The sequence below is a fragment of the Podarcis bocagei genome, assembly GCF_964188305.1.
Source record: "Podarcis bocagei genome assembly, chromosome: 3".
In the NCBI taxonomy this organism is placed as follows: Eukaryota; Metazoa; Chordata; class Lepidosauria; order Squamata; family Lacertidae; genus Podarcis; species Podarcis bocagei.
The window spans coordinates 81,253,148-81,267,926 of NC_138127.1; the positions used below are offsets into that span (position 1 = coordinate 81,253,148).

General features: G+C 43.7%; 1 protein-coding gene across 8 annotated transcripts in view; it reads right to left on the reverse strand.

Annotated features, from left to right (window-relative positions):
- The window catches only part of LOC308582701 (uncharacterized protein), a 77,300-nt gene that overhangs the window by 6,432 nt on the left and 56,089 nt on the right, over window positions 1-14,779 (reverse strand). For 7 of the 8 annotated variants that reach the window (XM_081186143.1, XM_081186140.1, XM_081186142.1 and 4 more), the window contains one exon: window positions 4,110-4,317. In XM_081186143.1, the coding sequence (XP_081042269.1) occupies window positions 4,174-4,317 (144 nt within the window). In that variant the 3' untranslated portion in view covers window positions 4,110-4,173. The remainder of the gene's footprint in view (window positions 1-4,109; window positions 4,318-14,779) is intronic. The other variant, XM_081186147.1, reaches the window with a different exon arrangement.

Consider the following 14,779-nt stretch of genomic DNA (forward strand, 5'->3'; position numbering starts at 1 on the left):
ATACCACTTCAAGCAGTTATGGCCTCCCCCAAAGAGTTCTGGGGACTGTATTCTGTTAAGAGTACTGAGCGTTTATCAGGAGACTCTCTAGTCTCCTCACAGAACTACAAATCCCAGAGTTCCCTGGGAAGAGGAATTGATTGTCAAGCCGTTCTGGAATTATAGGTAGCTCTGTGAGAGGAATTGGGAGGCAGACTCTCCAATAAGCAACCCATGGATTATTCGGGATACAGTGATTTCTTAATTGCCTTGGATAGGGAAGGGATGGTGAATAAATAGCATAGATCCTCAGCGATGACCCACTGACCCCACGTGAGAGTAGAGATCTCTCCACTCATTTGCACAGGGGAAGGCACAGGCCCATGTAAAAAGTGCAGTTTTTAATTCCTCCCCCAATTGGGGGCCTTAGGATTCACGGTGATGAAAAGCTTGACCTGTTCCTCAAAATGAAAGATCTCCCACTTCTCCACCCCTCCCTTCTTGGGGTCAGGGTGTTTTTTCAGCCTGCTTGGTCTCATATCTCAAGAGGTGGGGTGTCCATGCACTTTCTGGACAACCAAGTCATACAGCCTCCCAGAAGCTTAGGGAGTCCATGACCTGCATCAAGACACTTAGTTAACAGTGTGATTCAACTCAGAAATGTGAAAATCACCCCCAATTCAGCCCAGTTCACCTGGTATGGGTTTTTTAAAAACCTTTTCATTTCACCCGCTGTTGGCATCTGTCTGTCTCAGGAGACAGTGAAAGAGCGTCTGTTATGTACTGAGCTGAATCCTAGAACAATAGGATCCAGAATGCAGCAGTCTGATTGGTCCACAGGAACCACCCAATCCAGCTCCAGGTGGAAGTGAATCAGCGACCTGATTGGCCTGCAGGAGCAGCCAATCAGGCTTCTGGAGGAGGTGAATCCGCAACCTGATTGGCCTACTGGAGCAGCCCAGAAATAGCCAATCACACAGGGCCCATTGTGTAAATAATGTATATATAGCTAGACGTTTTGGGGAAAGTTTCATTCATTGCTACTATGAGCTGAATAAAGAGCATGAAATTCACACTCGACTCTGAGTATATTTCAGTAACATCAACTAAGCCTGTGCAGCGTTGCAATGGAGATAACAAAGAACAAACCAGGGAAAGACAGGAGTGCCATGACTTCAATATTGCAAACTTGGCTTGGGTGAATGGATCCTTTATCTGTTTGAACAGTGGGTTCCTCATTAGTATAAAGGGTAATGCCCTTTTACTTTTCTTTTACTACTCTTTTACTTTTACTGTGACAGCTTCCCAGGTGAAGTGCAGCCACATTTTCAACTAACCATTCTAGGTGCTAATTCCTGTTTAAGCCCAACAACAACCTTGGACCACATTCTAAATATTTTTCAGGGCTCAGTCCTGAGTAGCAGTCCGGAGTAAGTCTTAGAAACTGGGAGCCTGAAGCCAAGAGACAGGGCTGGAAAACAGGCCTGAGCTGCCCCATCCTCCTAGGCACTCTCTAGCTGGGAGGGACGCTCCTGATGAGACACAGGTAGACCATGTTGCTCAAGCAAGACTCAGCTGGAAAAGGAAGTCGTTTTATACTCCTTCCTGCAACTTGGCTCCCAGTATGTTCAAAGTGTTGGTGCTGCCCTTTAAAGTCCTGAACGGCCTTGGTCCAGTATACCTGAAGGAGCCTCTCCACCCCCATCATTCAGCCCGGACACTGAGCTCCAGCTCCGAGGGCCTTCTGGTGGTTCCCTCACTGCGAGAAGTGAGGTGACAGGGAACTAGGCAGAGGGCCTTCTCGGTAGTGGCACCCTCCCATCAGATGTCAAGGAAATAAACAACTATCTGACTTTTAGAAGATATCTGAAGGCAGTCCTGTTTAGGGAGATTTTTAATGTTTGATGTTTTATTGTGCTTTTAATTCTGTTGGGAGCCGCCCAGAGTGGCTGGGGAAACCCAGCCAGATGGGCAGGGTATAAATAAATTATTATTATTATTATTATTATTATTATTATTATTATTATTATTAGCAACAGGATAAACCAGTAGCCAACCTGGATGGGTAGGGACCAGCAATCTTTCCAGACAGGCTGCAGTTATGCTACAGTTGTGCAAATTGGTGGTGCTTTTTTCAACCCAAAGGGAGAAGGCAAGCAAATAGGGAGTACTATCAGGGGCAAGGAGAAGGTGGCCCAGTCAAACTGGGGTTGGAGGAGCTAATGAGGATACCATGTAACTGGGCCTCCAAAACAGGAGGTGTGCAACATTTTTGCTACTAGATTGTTTCCCTCCTGTTATGAGACTGAAGCTGATGAGGGGCAGGGTGACATATTTTAAGTAATTGATTTTAACTGGAATTCAGTGACCCAGCATTGGCTTAAAAGCAGTGTTTGAATCTCCCGTTGTTCTAGGTGCATTTTGCGACAGGGAATTTCATTAGCCGTGAGCAGCTTCTGAGCTCTGCGCCTAAGATTTCAGATTAAAACTTGCAGAGTGGAAGGAGAGGAAGACCTTTTTCTGCCTCCCCACTGCCACCTACTCTCTGAAGACCGGAGAAGAGAATATTAGGGGTTGGGTGGGCAGAGGAAGGACTAGACCATGTGAAAAATGAACATAATATTTTAGCTGTGGTTCATTCATTTTGAGCTTTGTTATCAAAAAAGTGCACCTAGACATTCTTCTACTTAAAAAACAAAAGCAAAGGAAAACCCACCACCTTCTGAAGTGTCAGTAGCTTGCACCACCAGGAAGTGCTCCCTCATTCACTTTCTTGTAATTCAAAGTCTTACTCTCTGGAGCCACAGAAAAGCCACTTTCACCTCTGTTCCTGCCCCATGGAGGTTGTGCAGAAGGGAATGTGCACATCCCAGCTGAAAAATGCCCCCCCCCCGCCGCCGCCCTAGACCAAAGAGATGTCCACTGGCGGTTGCAATAGAGAGAATACATCTAGGTCAGCAAACCTTTTCAGCCATGGGCCGGTCCACTGTCCCTCAGACCTTGTGGGGGGGCCGGACTATATTTTTTTTTGGGGGGTGGTGGTAATGAACGAATTCCTATGCCCCACAAATAACCTAGAGATGCATTTTAAATAAAAGGGCACATTCTACTCATGTAAAAACACGCTGATTCCTGGACCGTCCGTGGGCCAGATTTAGAAGGCGATTGGGCTGGATCCGACCCCTGGGTCTTAGTTTGCCTACGCATGATCTCGGTGGTCAGCTGGTCTGACATGTTTGAGTTTGAAAGCAACTCAGTGAAGGAAGCACATTTTTCTTATAATGACACATCAAAGGTATCAGGGCTGAGTATATTTTGTGCTAAAAGAAATCCAGAATGCTGCAGCAACATTGTCCAAATCATTTGCTCGAAAAGACCAAATTCTCAGAACAGTACAAAACCAGAAATTCTGTTACTGTATTTTTTTAAAGAAAAACGAAAAACATGTATACACTTTAAAATGTCAAATATAGGAAGCACATCTGAAAGCACACGTGTCGTCCAATGAAAACACACTATCAATACTTCCAGTAATCAGTCACCGTTTCACAGAGTATAAAAGGTAAAGATCTAAGGATTTATTACCATCTTCTCATTAGTCCCATTTCATCGTCAAACAGAATTGAGATAAGCTATATGTTTGGCCTAGTCATAACGACTAAGGGAAAGGGTTGTGACTGTTTGCTCCTGTAGCATTGGCTATATGGGACAAATTGTCCTGAATACTATCTCTAATTCTAAGCGGTATATAAATTTATTGACACCAACTGGGAGCTTGCTTCCAATGCTAACTGCAGTATGTGTGGGGTGGGAGCAATTTCCTGCAAGATCATAGCTAGAGACGGAAGGCTTAAACCTCCCCTCCCTGTGCCCATGCTATTAGTGTCTAGATTGATATTCTTATATATGTTTAAAACTGTGTAAATGATGTTTTTATCAATCACACTCTCCTTTGCGCTCATCTCTTTGTTGCACATATTCATGGCACTGTTTGCAAAATGTATGGTTTTGCATTGACGTTTGAAACGAAACTGGACTGGACGGAACCCCCTAAGTCATACATCAGCCTTCTTTAGCTCAAAAAAGTGGTGTGTGTGTGTGTGTGTTTTAAGATACATTGCCTGCGTTACCTGGCTCTATTTTTCTCCTTTGTTGTTGATGTCACTGCAGTGCATCGGTGCTTTCAATCAGCTGTCACCAGGAGTACAAGGAGCAGGGGTCCTCAGAAACAATTTGAAAAGAGCTGTTCCATGTCAGACGTTCGCCTTTCCTTTCCCTTGCTCCGCCTTCCAAGTTATTCTTCACTTGAGACACTTCTTCGTACGTCTGGAAAACGTTCTCAATGAACAAACAAACAAACAAACATCACAATTCGATACATCAAAACTTTGCACTTTTCCACAGAGGTGAAGAAATCCCCAAAGCAATGCATGGACAGAATGTGTTCAGCAGTTATCCCAGTATGATGTGCTATGAGAGGATATTAGTGTGTTGTGGGAAAATATGTTGAAAAATTAAGAGCATTGAGGGCCCATCAAAGGCCCCCGTCTGGCCCAGCACCCTGGCAGAGTATTTAAAGACAGATGCTCTCGCTTGGAGGGCTCCTCAGTGTGCTGCCTCACACACTATGACCAGCCAGATGCCTCTGGGAAGCCCCAAAGCAGGACAGTGAGGCAGTAGCTCTCTCCCACCATTGCTCTCCAGGGACTGGTTTTCCGGTTCCTTACCACCAGCCCATGCAGGAATCACAACTCTTTGTGAGTCATTGTTCTGGCATTGCCCCTTTCTAATTGGCATCAGTTGGAGAAGAGCAGCTCTAAGGGAGATTGTTTTTTTTTATAATAAATATTTATTAAAGTTTTCACAATATTACATAATGAAAAAGAAAAAAGAAAGAATACAAAGTAAAAAACAGTTAAAAACAATTCCATCCTTTTGTCACTTATCTTTCATTTACTTGTTTCCCGGACCTCCTCATACCTCCCTTTTTTGTATCCCAGTTCAATTTATTAGTTCAGCAATTCCTTTCCCTCCTTATTTTATCCTAATCTTTAATCTTAATATATTATAACATTAAATTTTTACCTGTTAAAAATCCAATTTTTTCATATTCTTTTATACCATTACAGCTAGAAACCACTTAACTTCAATCCAACATCATTCTAACATTCATTAATTTTGCAATATTTCTGTAAATAGTCTTTAAAGTTCTTCCAATCTTCTTCCACCGACTCTTCTCCCTGGTCTCGGATTCTGCCAGTCATTTCCGCCAATTCCATGTAATCCATCATTTTCATCTGCCATTCTTCCAGAGTGGGTAGTTCTTGTGTCTTCCAATACTTTGCAAAGCTCTAAGGGAGATTGAATGGCTTAGCCAAGCCTGCCCAGTGTACAGAGATGAAGCAAAATTGCATGTCCTCAGAGGAGTTTGCCAGTTGCATCTCTGCATTATTTACTGCTCTGGTCTTATCCCCTTCCAATCAGCTTTTGCTGTGGGCAGGTCATTCTGCAACACACCTCTGAACTGGTAAGTCTGGCTCACTCAGTCACTCCCCGTGCAGAGACACAGCAAAAGGGTTTGCCCTCAGCAGAGGTTGCCCATCTTCTCTCTGCCTGAGTTACTGCACTGAATTTGCCTTTTTCCAGTCAGAAGGCACATGCAGAACTGTGACTCATGCAGGACCAAATGAGGTGTGTTGTGGCAGTTCTGTGTATTGAAACACAGAACCGCACTCGTCACTTAGAAAGAGGGGGTGGTGGAAATCTGACATTTCCTAGCGAAAGGAACATGACTGCAATACTTTTGAGGGACCCAGGAAAATTCAAAAGAATATTTAGCTCCACATTAACTTGTTTAGAATCAGCATGCCAGTTTTATTAGAGGACATTAAGTTTGTCTCCCACTTCCTCCCCCTTTCCCTTCATTTCGAAGAAATTATTCATCTGAGCAAAAGGTTATGTTTTCCTTCTGAATCTCTCTCTCCGCTGTGGTATATCGAAGTATTTTCCAATGACGCTCCTCAAGAATTATTCTAGATAAAAGCACCCATGTAGCAGATTGATGGAAGGTAATGTATTTTTTTTTAAATAAAAAAAAATATCTCTAATTCTCTTCTCTGTAAAACACCCTCGCACAATACAGGCTCCCCCTCCCAAAAGAAGAAAGAATCTCCCTCACACCCAGCCTGCCCCCCCCCCCGCTTTACCATGTAGTGTTTAAAATGCATAATCTCTTCTGTTGCTTTGGTAAGTCAATCACACTAACAGGTACAACGGCCTCAGGCTAAGTACAGCAAGTGACAAAAATGCTTTCAGGTTGTCATGTCTTAAAGCTGAAAGGTTGCCCCCCCCCCAATCCCCACTGCTTATTCATCTTCATCGGCTTGAATAATGCTTTTCCCATGTTGTTATGTGTTGGTAAATTAAAGAAGCCTTCCAGACAGTTCTGTCAACAATTTACTGAAATGTACCTCATTAGTGAGGTTGAGCTGTCACATGAACATAATTTAATCCTACCAAATTATCACTCAAAAACACTAGAATATCCAGACGAAGGAGGCGAGGTTTCGGGGAATGCTGCCACATTTTCCCCGTGGATGAAGTTTCACATGTATTCCTCCCCATCCCCATCCCCCCCCCCTTTAAAAAGGTTCTTGCAGTTTAGCTTACAATACAACACACACCAGCTCCACATTTCACAGTTTATCAGTGCAGATTTATGTGTTTTTATTCAGAAATATTCCCCACTGTAATCGATGGGGTTTACTCTCAGGTAAGTGTGCACATAGATATGCAACCTGATGGATGTTTTAGTTCTGTGCTCTCTGTGCTATTTTATCACAATGGTTTTGTATTTGATTTTAATGTGGGCTTGTCTCTCAAGCTACTTGTGAATTTTTATTGCAGTGTGGTTTTATTGTTGTTCATTTATTGTGGTGTTTTATTCTTATTTCTTATTTTGTATGATGCCTAGAGCATTTACTTTATGAGGTGTCTCATAAATAATAATAATAATAATAATAATAATAATAATAATAATAATAATAATAATAATAATTCATACATGGCTGGTTCAAATACAATAGATTTTCTGCTTAGTTCTGGTGGTAGTGGGGAACAATGTGTGAAGATCTCACACATGTTTATTTTGCCTCATGCCCATGCTTTGAGAAATAGTGGCTTCTCAAAATATGCACAGTCTTTACACATGACCATCTGTATGGCCACACACATATTTTCCCCTACGTGTTGTCTGTTGTACTTTGTCTCCAAACAGGCACTAATAACTGGCTCATTAAGTAGGGGCTTTACAGAGCACTCAGGCAGGCCTATAAATACAGGCCTGCAGCAGGGTTTGTCTTAGACTAGGGATGAGGAAATTGTGGCCCTCCAAATGTCACTGGACTCCAACTCCCATCAACCCCAGCCAGCATGACCAATGGTCAGGTATGCCTGCATAAGAATATCACATGTGTGAAGTGGCCAAATAGCACCAAGGCTATGTGTGAAATATATGAACCGCTGATGCCCACTTGGCCCAACTTGTCACCTAACAAACTAAACACAGTTCACCAAGCATTGCTGCACGTCCTACATTTATTTATTTTCTCACAAAACCGGGGGTGGGGGTGGGGTGTACATGAGACTTTCCAGATGCTTCTCTATGCAGGCACTGACTGGATATAGGCCCACTTAGCTTCAGCAAGGTGGTAGCCCCATGTGCAATGCCCTGAAGAGGATATGTAGCTATGGGCTGCCTCTGAAGACTTCTCAGAAACTTTATATATATATATATATATATATATAGAGAGAGAGAGAGAGAGAGAGAGAGAGAGACAGACAGACATAACACTCAAAACAGTAACACACATGTAGGCAATCTGTAGTCTGTATGTGGCTCCCTTAGGTCTCTCCTGCAGGTCCTTGAATGTATTCACACCATAGCAAATATGGCCGACATGGAAAACCAGGTGCAGGGTGAAGAATCGAGAAGAGCCTGAAAAACAATGCTCTTTGTTATGTACTGAAGTTCTCACTCTGGGCCAGCAGGGAGATACTGTAGATAGTTATGCAAATAAGGGATCAAAAGTGACGTTCAGTGATTGGATAGTTTTAGAAAGTTGTTACAATTATGTGTACTGGAGCTCTATATAAGCAGGCTGACTGAATCCTTCAGCTTAGTTCTGTTCTGGCCTCTGAATAAACAAGAGCTGTTTGAAGAATTGCTGTGTCGTCTGATATGTTCACCCACAACTAACACTGGCGACGAAGGTGGGATCGATGGACATCAGAGCACAGCCAGATGCGGCCACCCTCTGAGCTGAGCTGAATCACTGAGCAGAACCAATTCAGAGCTGACCGTTCTGGCTAGATCACTGTGTTCCATCCATTGCCCTCCACGCCGGCATCGGAATCATGGCTTCACTCGTGCCTCTACCGCCATTTGTGCCAGCCTCTGAATCATGGGACTCCTACCTCGCTTGGTTCGACTGCTACCTCCAAGCCAAAGAGCTGACAGAAGTATCACAGGAGTGGAAGCGGGGCCTATTCCTCAGCCTCTGTGGGCCTGAGGTGTTTGAGACGGCCCAAGCATTGGTTGCGCCTGAAGCAGTCCAGGCAGCACCGTGGGACACGATTAAAGAGAAGCTCCACAACCACTACACGCCAAAGCCGTCCAAGATTGCTGCCTGCCATGCATTCTACCACCGGAACCAGGCAGAGGGGGAGTCAATTAACAACTACACCGCCGCCCTCCGACAGGCTGCAATGCACTGCGAGTTCCGAGACTTAGACGATGCCCTGATGGATCAAATCGTCTGTGGGGTCCGGGACATCCACCTGCAATGGCGTCTCTTCGCCAAGCCAGACCTCACGCTGCAGAAAGGAGGCCGTGGCCTCAGAAGCTGCCGAACGCTCTGCCCAGGAGATCCGCAAGGCCAGCAGCCCGCATATTGCTAGGAAGCCAGTTCCAGTGCATCATGAAGAGGCCAGCAGTGATGAGGCATCCTCTAGTGAAGATGATGACGTGCACCAGACAAAGCGAGAGTGCAGGAAGTTCCAAAAGAAGTCCAAGGGCCAATTGGAATGTGCCGGCTGCGAAGGCAACCATTCCTGTGCCAAGTGTCAGTTCAGAGATGCCATCTGTCGGAAGTGTTCCAGAAGGAGCCACATCGCTAAGGTCTGCTGATCGGCTCCATCTGACACCCCCCCTTCACCGACTCGTAAGTCCAAGTCTTCACTCCAGTCCGCCAAGGAAAGCTGTTTCGCTCTCACTAACTGCCGCTGCCCGTATGGAACCACGATTGGCCAAACCGACTCGCCTACGTGATGCAAACTGAATGTCACTTTCCATCCCTTATTTGCATAAAAATCTACAGTATCCCCCTGCTGGCCCAGGGTGAGAACTTCAGTACATAACACTCTTCCTGCTTTCTCCATCACCTCTGTGGAAATTTTCCATATTGAAGATTGACTGCTGCTTTGCATATCAGGAAGAGAAAATAATAAATTATTCCCTCTACTTTATGCCATATTTCAATTGAGAGGCATTCGGCCTCTTTTGTGGAAATGGCTGCTCCTCCCTTCTCAGGAGGGTGGCGGTTGTGGACCTCGCCTCTCTCCATCATCCCCAGCAGCTAGGACTCACATGTCTTGCTAGATGTTAAGAAATTCCCTGGGCAGCAGAATCAAGGAGTGGGGATTCATTGCCAAAATGTGGGCTTCAAATGGGCCAATCAGAAGCCCCAGATGGGCAGTACCTTGCTGGTTGGCTGGCTAAGCATTGTTGGAGCTCATTCTATCACACCTCATAGTACTCACTGCATAGGGGAAGGTGGTACTGCGACAGGTACTGCAACCAGGAAGATAGGAACGCGGGAAGATGCCTTATATCAAGTCAGAGCTTTAGTCCATCAAGCTCAGCATTGTCCATACTGCTTGGCAGTGGCTCTTCAAGGTTTCAGAAAGGGGAGATTCCCAGCCCTACCTGCAGATGCTGTGGACTGAATAATAATAATAATAATAATAATAATAATAATAATAATAATAATAAATTTTTATTTATACTCTGCCCTTCCCAGTTCAGGAAACCAGGCTCAGGGTGGCTAACAACAAATTTAAAACACTTAATTGATACTACAAAAAAAAAAACCCAGCATAAAATACGATATAAAGTGTAAATAACAATAAAATCAAGAATAAAAAATCAATTTAGGGGGGAAATCCATCCAATAAATATTAGATGATCACCAGGGCTAGCTGGCTAAATTAGTCCCACTTGGGCCAGCAAGGAGACCAGGGGAAAACCAGCTGTAGGATCCCAGAGTGGGCAATCTTCACAAAAAGGCGAGGGGGAGGGAAGGAAGGGGAACAAAAGATCAGGCCAGGTTCAAATTGAAAGCCAGGTGGAATAGTTCTGCCTTACAGGTCCTGTGGAAGGAGGTTAAATCCTGCGGGGCCCTGGTCTCATGGGACAGAGCATTTCACCAGGTCAGAGCCATCACTGAGAAGGCCCTGGCCCTGGTGGAGGATAGTCTAACGTCCTTAGGGCCCGGGACCTCTAAACTATGATTATTCATGGACCTTAAGGTCCTCTGCAGGGCATACCAGGAGAGGCAGTCCCGTAAGTACGAGGGCCCTAAGCCACAAAGGGCTTTAAAGGTCAAAACCAGCACCTTAAACCTGACCCGATGCTCCACCGGGAGCCAGTGCAACTGGTAAAGATGTGGTCTTCTGAATGCAATGCAGATTCTTTACCACTGAGGTGTGGCCTTCCCCACAAAGGGCTGATTTAAATAGGGACATAGGAAGCCGCCTTATACTATCAGTCCAGGGAGCTCAGTATTATCTGCAATGACTGGTGAAGGCTGTCCCTGGTCTCAGGCAAGAGACATTTCCAGCTCTACCGGGAGCTGCCAGTGATGGAACGAGGGACTGTTTGCATCCAAAGGTCTACCATTAAGCTACAGCCCTTCTCCTAAGTCAGTGGTTCTCAGCCTGTGTGTCCCCAGATGTTGTTGGACTACAACTCCCATCATCCCTAAGCTCTGGCCTTGCTAGCTAGGGTGATGGGAGTTGTAGTTCAACAACATCTGGGGACACACAGGTTGAGAAACGCTGTCCTAAGTCCTCAACTGCACAGAGTATCCCTGTGTAACTTTCATTGCTGGTAGCTCTGCTGGCATTTTTACAGTTTAGGTTTTTTTAAGACATTGTAAATTAGCAGCCTTCCAAGCCCTTTCAGACCTCCTTCCACCTCCTCACGTTGTACCTGCCAGGCTCCACAGGCTGTCCTCTAAATTGCAGAAGGGAGAACTGCTGGCTTTGCATAACATAAATTTACAAAGTTAACAGAAACATTGCATTTCCATAAAGATTGCACAAGGAAAGCCTCAGATGCTTCTCCTAACTGGATGTGAAAGAGCAAAGGTCTGTCTTTGTGTGACTCTCAGGCAATGAAATACATGCTACTTTAAAAAAGGCAGTTGGAGCCTGGTACCACATACTTTCCAGTGGGAATGAACTTTCAAAGCTTTTATTCAGGAAAACTGAACTAGCTGTGTTTTTTAAACCACTGCTTGGAAAAATTCTGAGGTTTTTCTAGCAAGCTTATCAAGGGTTTCTCAACGGACTACATGTCCTAGGTAACAAAGGACAGCCCTCTTTTTTACATGTCTTTATTGGGTTGTTTGCAACTAACCTTGACTTAGAGTAGACCCATTGCAATTAAAGGACCTGTTAGTCTACTCTGAGTAAATATTAGTTGAATACAACCTAATAAAGACAGACCAATTTAAAGGATGTTTCCTGTTTTTGTTATTAATTTTAACTGATTTATGCAGTGGACGATTATAACTTTTTTGGACACTGCTTTGGAACTTTGCAGTATATAATTATATATATATAAATAAAAATGAATAATTTAAGGTGGTATATAAATACCTTAAATTATATATGTATCAGTCACAGACTGAAACCACACTACCTGTTTAGGTTGTAAACTCTAGTTTGTTTACTGTTCAACCAATATGGAAATTTCATATCACAGTTACTCTTCAAGGATTTTTCCTAGTGCAGATTTTGATTGTTTTGTTAACTAAGGACCAAAAATGGTCAGCTACCTCATGATTCTTCATTGCTGGTAGAATGATATGGTTTTACAGGCACACCAAAAAACAGACCTTTCCACACTAAACTTGTTTGTGCATAGCATCCAGGACACAAATTTTGCTGAAGGTCCACTTACTTTTAGTGCTGAACTGAACCATTTTTTTGCTTTTTTAAAAGAAAATCAAAAAGGTTCTGTGTACTTTTTCAATGACATTTAACAGTTCAACTTAAAAACACAGAAGATAGCATTATAAGTTTTGCCCAAAATGATTATGGCAGCCATTTGAATAAAACACAGATTTTGCAAGCTGTAAAGCATATCATTAGAACACATTCTGGCCTAAGGTTTGGTTCACAAACTACAGTGCTCAAACCAAGTCATTAAATCTATCTAAAAGGGCCTCATTTGAGAAGCAATAAAATTTTTAATCATTTTATTATTAAAAGAGTGTTTAATATGTAGCTAATTAAATGCCAAAGGCAGGTTATCTGAGTTTAACCTTCAAAAAGAAAATGATGTATCAAAGTGTGCCTCTGGCATCATGGGATAGAAATGTCATCCTCATAATCAATGCGTGACAACTAGCTAGTGGCCTTTTCTGGAGGTATAGTTAAATTACCTGATTAAATTAATAGCCATTTAGATGTTTTAGGAACTGCACAGACCTACACTAAATGAAAATTAGGTCCATTACATTTTCTGAGTGGGCTAGATAGACCCTAAAATAAAACACGTATGCCATTGTCCACATTTCTGAGATTAAGCAATTAAAAGCCCTTTCTAAAAAGCGACTCATTTTCTGTAATGTGCAGACAACTAGATTTGTCCTAATGATCACAGATATGTTTCTGTCTCCTCAGCTTTCCCTTTTATGCTGCTGGTGTGAAACCACAACAGAGCTTGTGTTCGCTGGAAGGGTTAAGTTTCACACCAAGATTTCTATGGACCTCCTGTTCAAGCAGCAGCCTATAGGGACCAGGAGCTAAACACAGGAGCTAAATACAGAAGCATTGTGCTAAACACCACATTAAAGGGGGGGGGAGAGACCCACCTTGTGGTGGTGTAAGTTAGGCATGGGCAAAAGGCAGACTAATCTACAGCTTGATTAGTCATATGGGTGGGGTATAAATAATAAATATTTATTTATTTATCATCCTCAACAGATTGGGAAAGGTTTCTGATTGCAAATAGTTTAAATCCAGAGCAAGTTTTTGTGTGTGTGTGTGTGTTTTAAACCACTATAGCTGCCTTGTGCTAATCACTTCTGCCTGAACCTCAGCGATCCTCACCTGTAAAATATGAGCATTAATTGGCCGCTTCTCAGTAAATCTTTGCATAACTCTGCTGGCTAGATCTCAAATTTTGCACAGGAATCCCTAATTTGATGTGACTCAGATGCAGAATTGCATCTCAATGTTTGGTTCATGGGGTCAGGGCCAGTGCTATCATTAGACCAGCCAGGCAGATGCCTTGGGAGCAGACCTCAGAGGGGAGCTGTGCTCACTTTTGAGGGGCATGGTTTCATACAGATTACGCCTGGATAGTGTCGTGCTGATAATGCCAAGGTTGCAGGTTCGAATCCTGAATGGAACAGCTGCATTGCAGGCAGTTGGACAAGATGATCCTTAGGGTCCTTTCCAGCTCTACAATTCTATGATTAGTTTTTGTTATACCCCATAAATCCCTGATAATATTTTATATTTTGAATAATTTTATCATTTCTACAAGTTTTTGAAAACCGAAGTTAGCCATTTTTTTTTAGAGGGGGTGCACCTGCGCCTTACCTATGGCGCAAAATAGACTAGCACTGGGGTACAGAAGATGCTACAGCTAGCCTTTATGTGGGCGAACTCAGCAACACACAGTACAGTGGTACCTCGGGTTACAGACGCTTCAGGTTACAGACACTTCAGGTTACAGACTCCGCTAACCCAAAAATAGTACCTCAGGTTAAGAACTTTGCTTCAGGATGAGAACAGAAATCGGGCTCCTGCGGCGTGGCAGCAGCAGCAGGCCCCATTAGCCAAAGTGGTGCTTCAGGCTAAGAATAGTTTCAGGTTAAGTACGGACCTCCAGAACAAATTAAGTACTTAACCTGAGGTACCACTGTACAGTGGTACCTCAGGTTACAGACGCTTTAGGTTACAGACTCCACTAACCCAGAAATAGTACCTCAGGTTAAGAACAGTTTCAGGTTAAGAACGGGCCTCCGGAACGAATTAAGTTCTTAACCTGAGGTACCACTGTAGTTCATTGGGAGCATCTAGGAGAAGGGGCTATGCCACCATGAGGCCCCTTGAATTCCTTGGAACTTACGCTGGATAGCTAAATTTAGGGAAACGTTAGCTGGCATTAGGGAGCTACAGAAACCAATACATCTCATCGGAAGAAAGCTACCTCCTTGTTACAGTGTGCTTGTGGCTGTAGCAGGATGATTTACGCCATGGCCTTGGGAGAGGAAGGAGTAAAAGACTGCAAGCCGTGAGGACTCAGGCACCACCCAGGTAAGGGAAAAGATAAAAGATAAATCCTCCTCAAATAATTTTTAGTAGCCCTTGGGATAAAAGTCATCCCTGACAGTGATGATTTAACAGTATCTCGAGGTGGGAGGGAAGCGCCCTAAAACTCAATGAAAGCTTTTCTCTCTCTTTTTACTTCCTTCAAGAACTCTCTGCCTCTCGCTCACTTTTA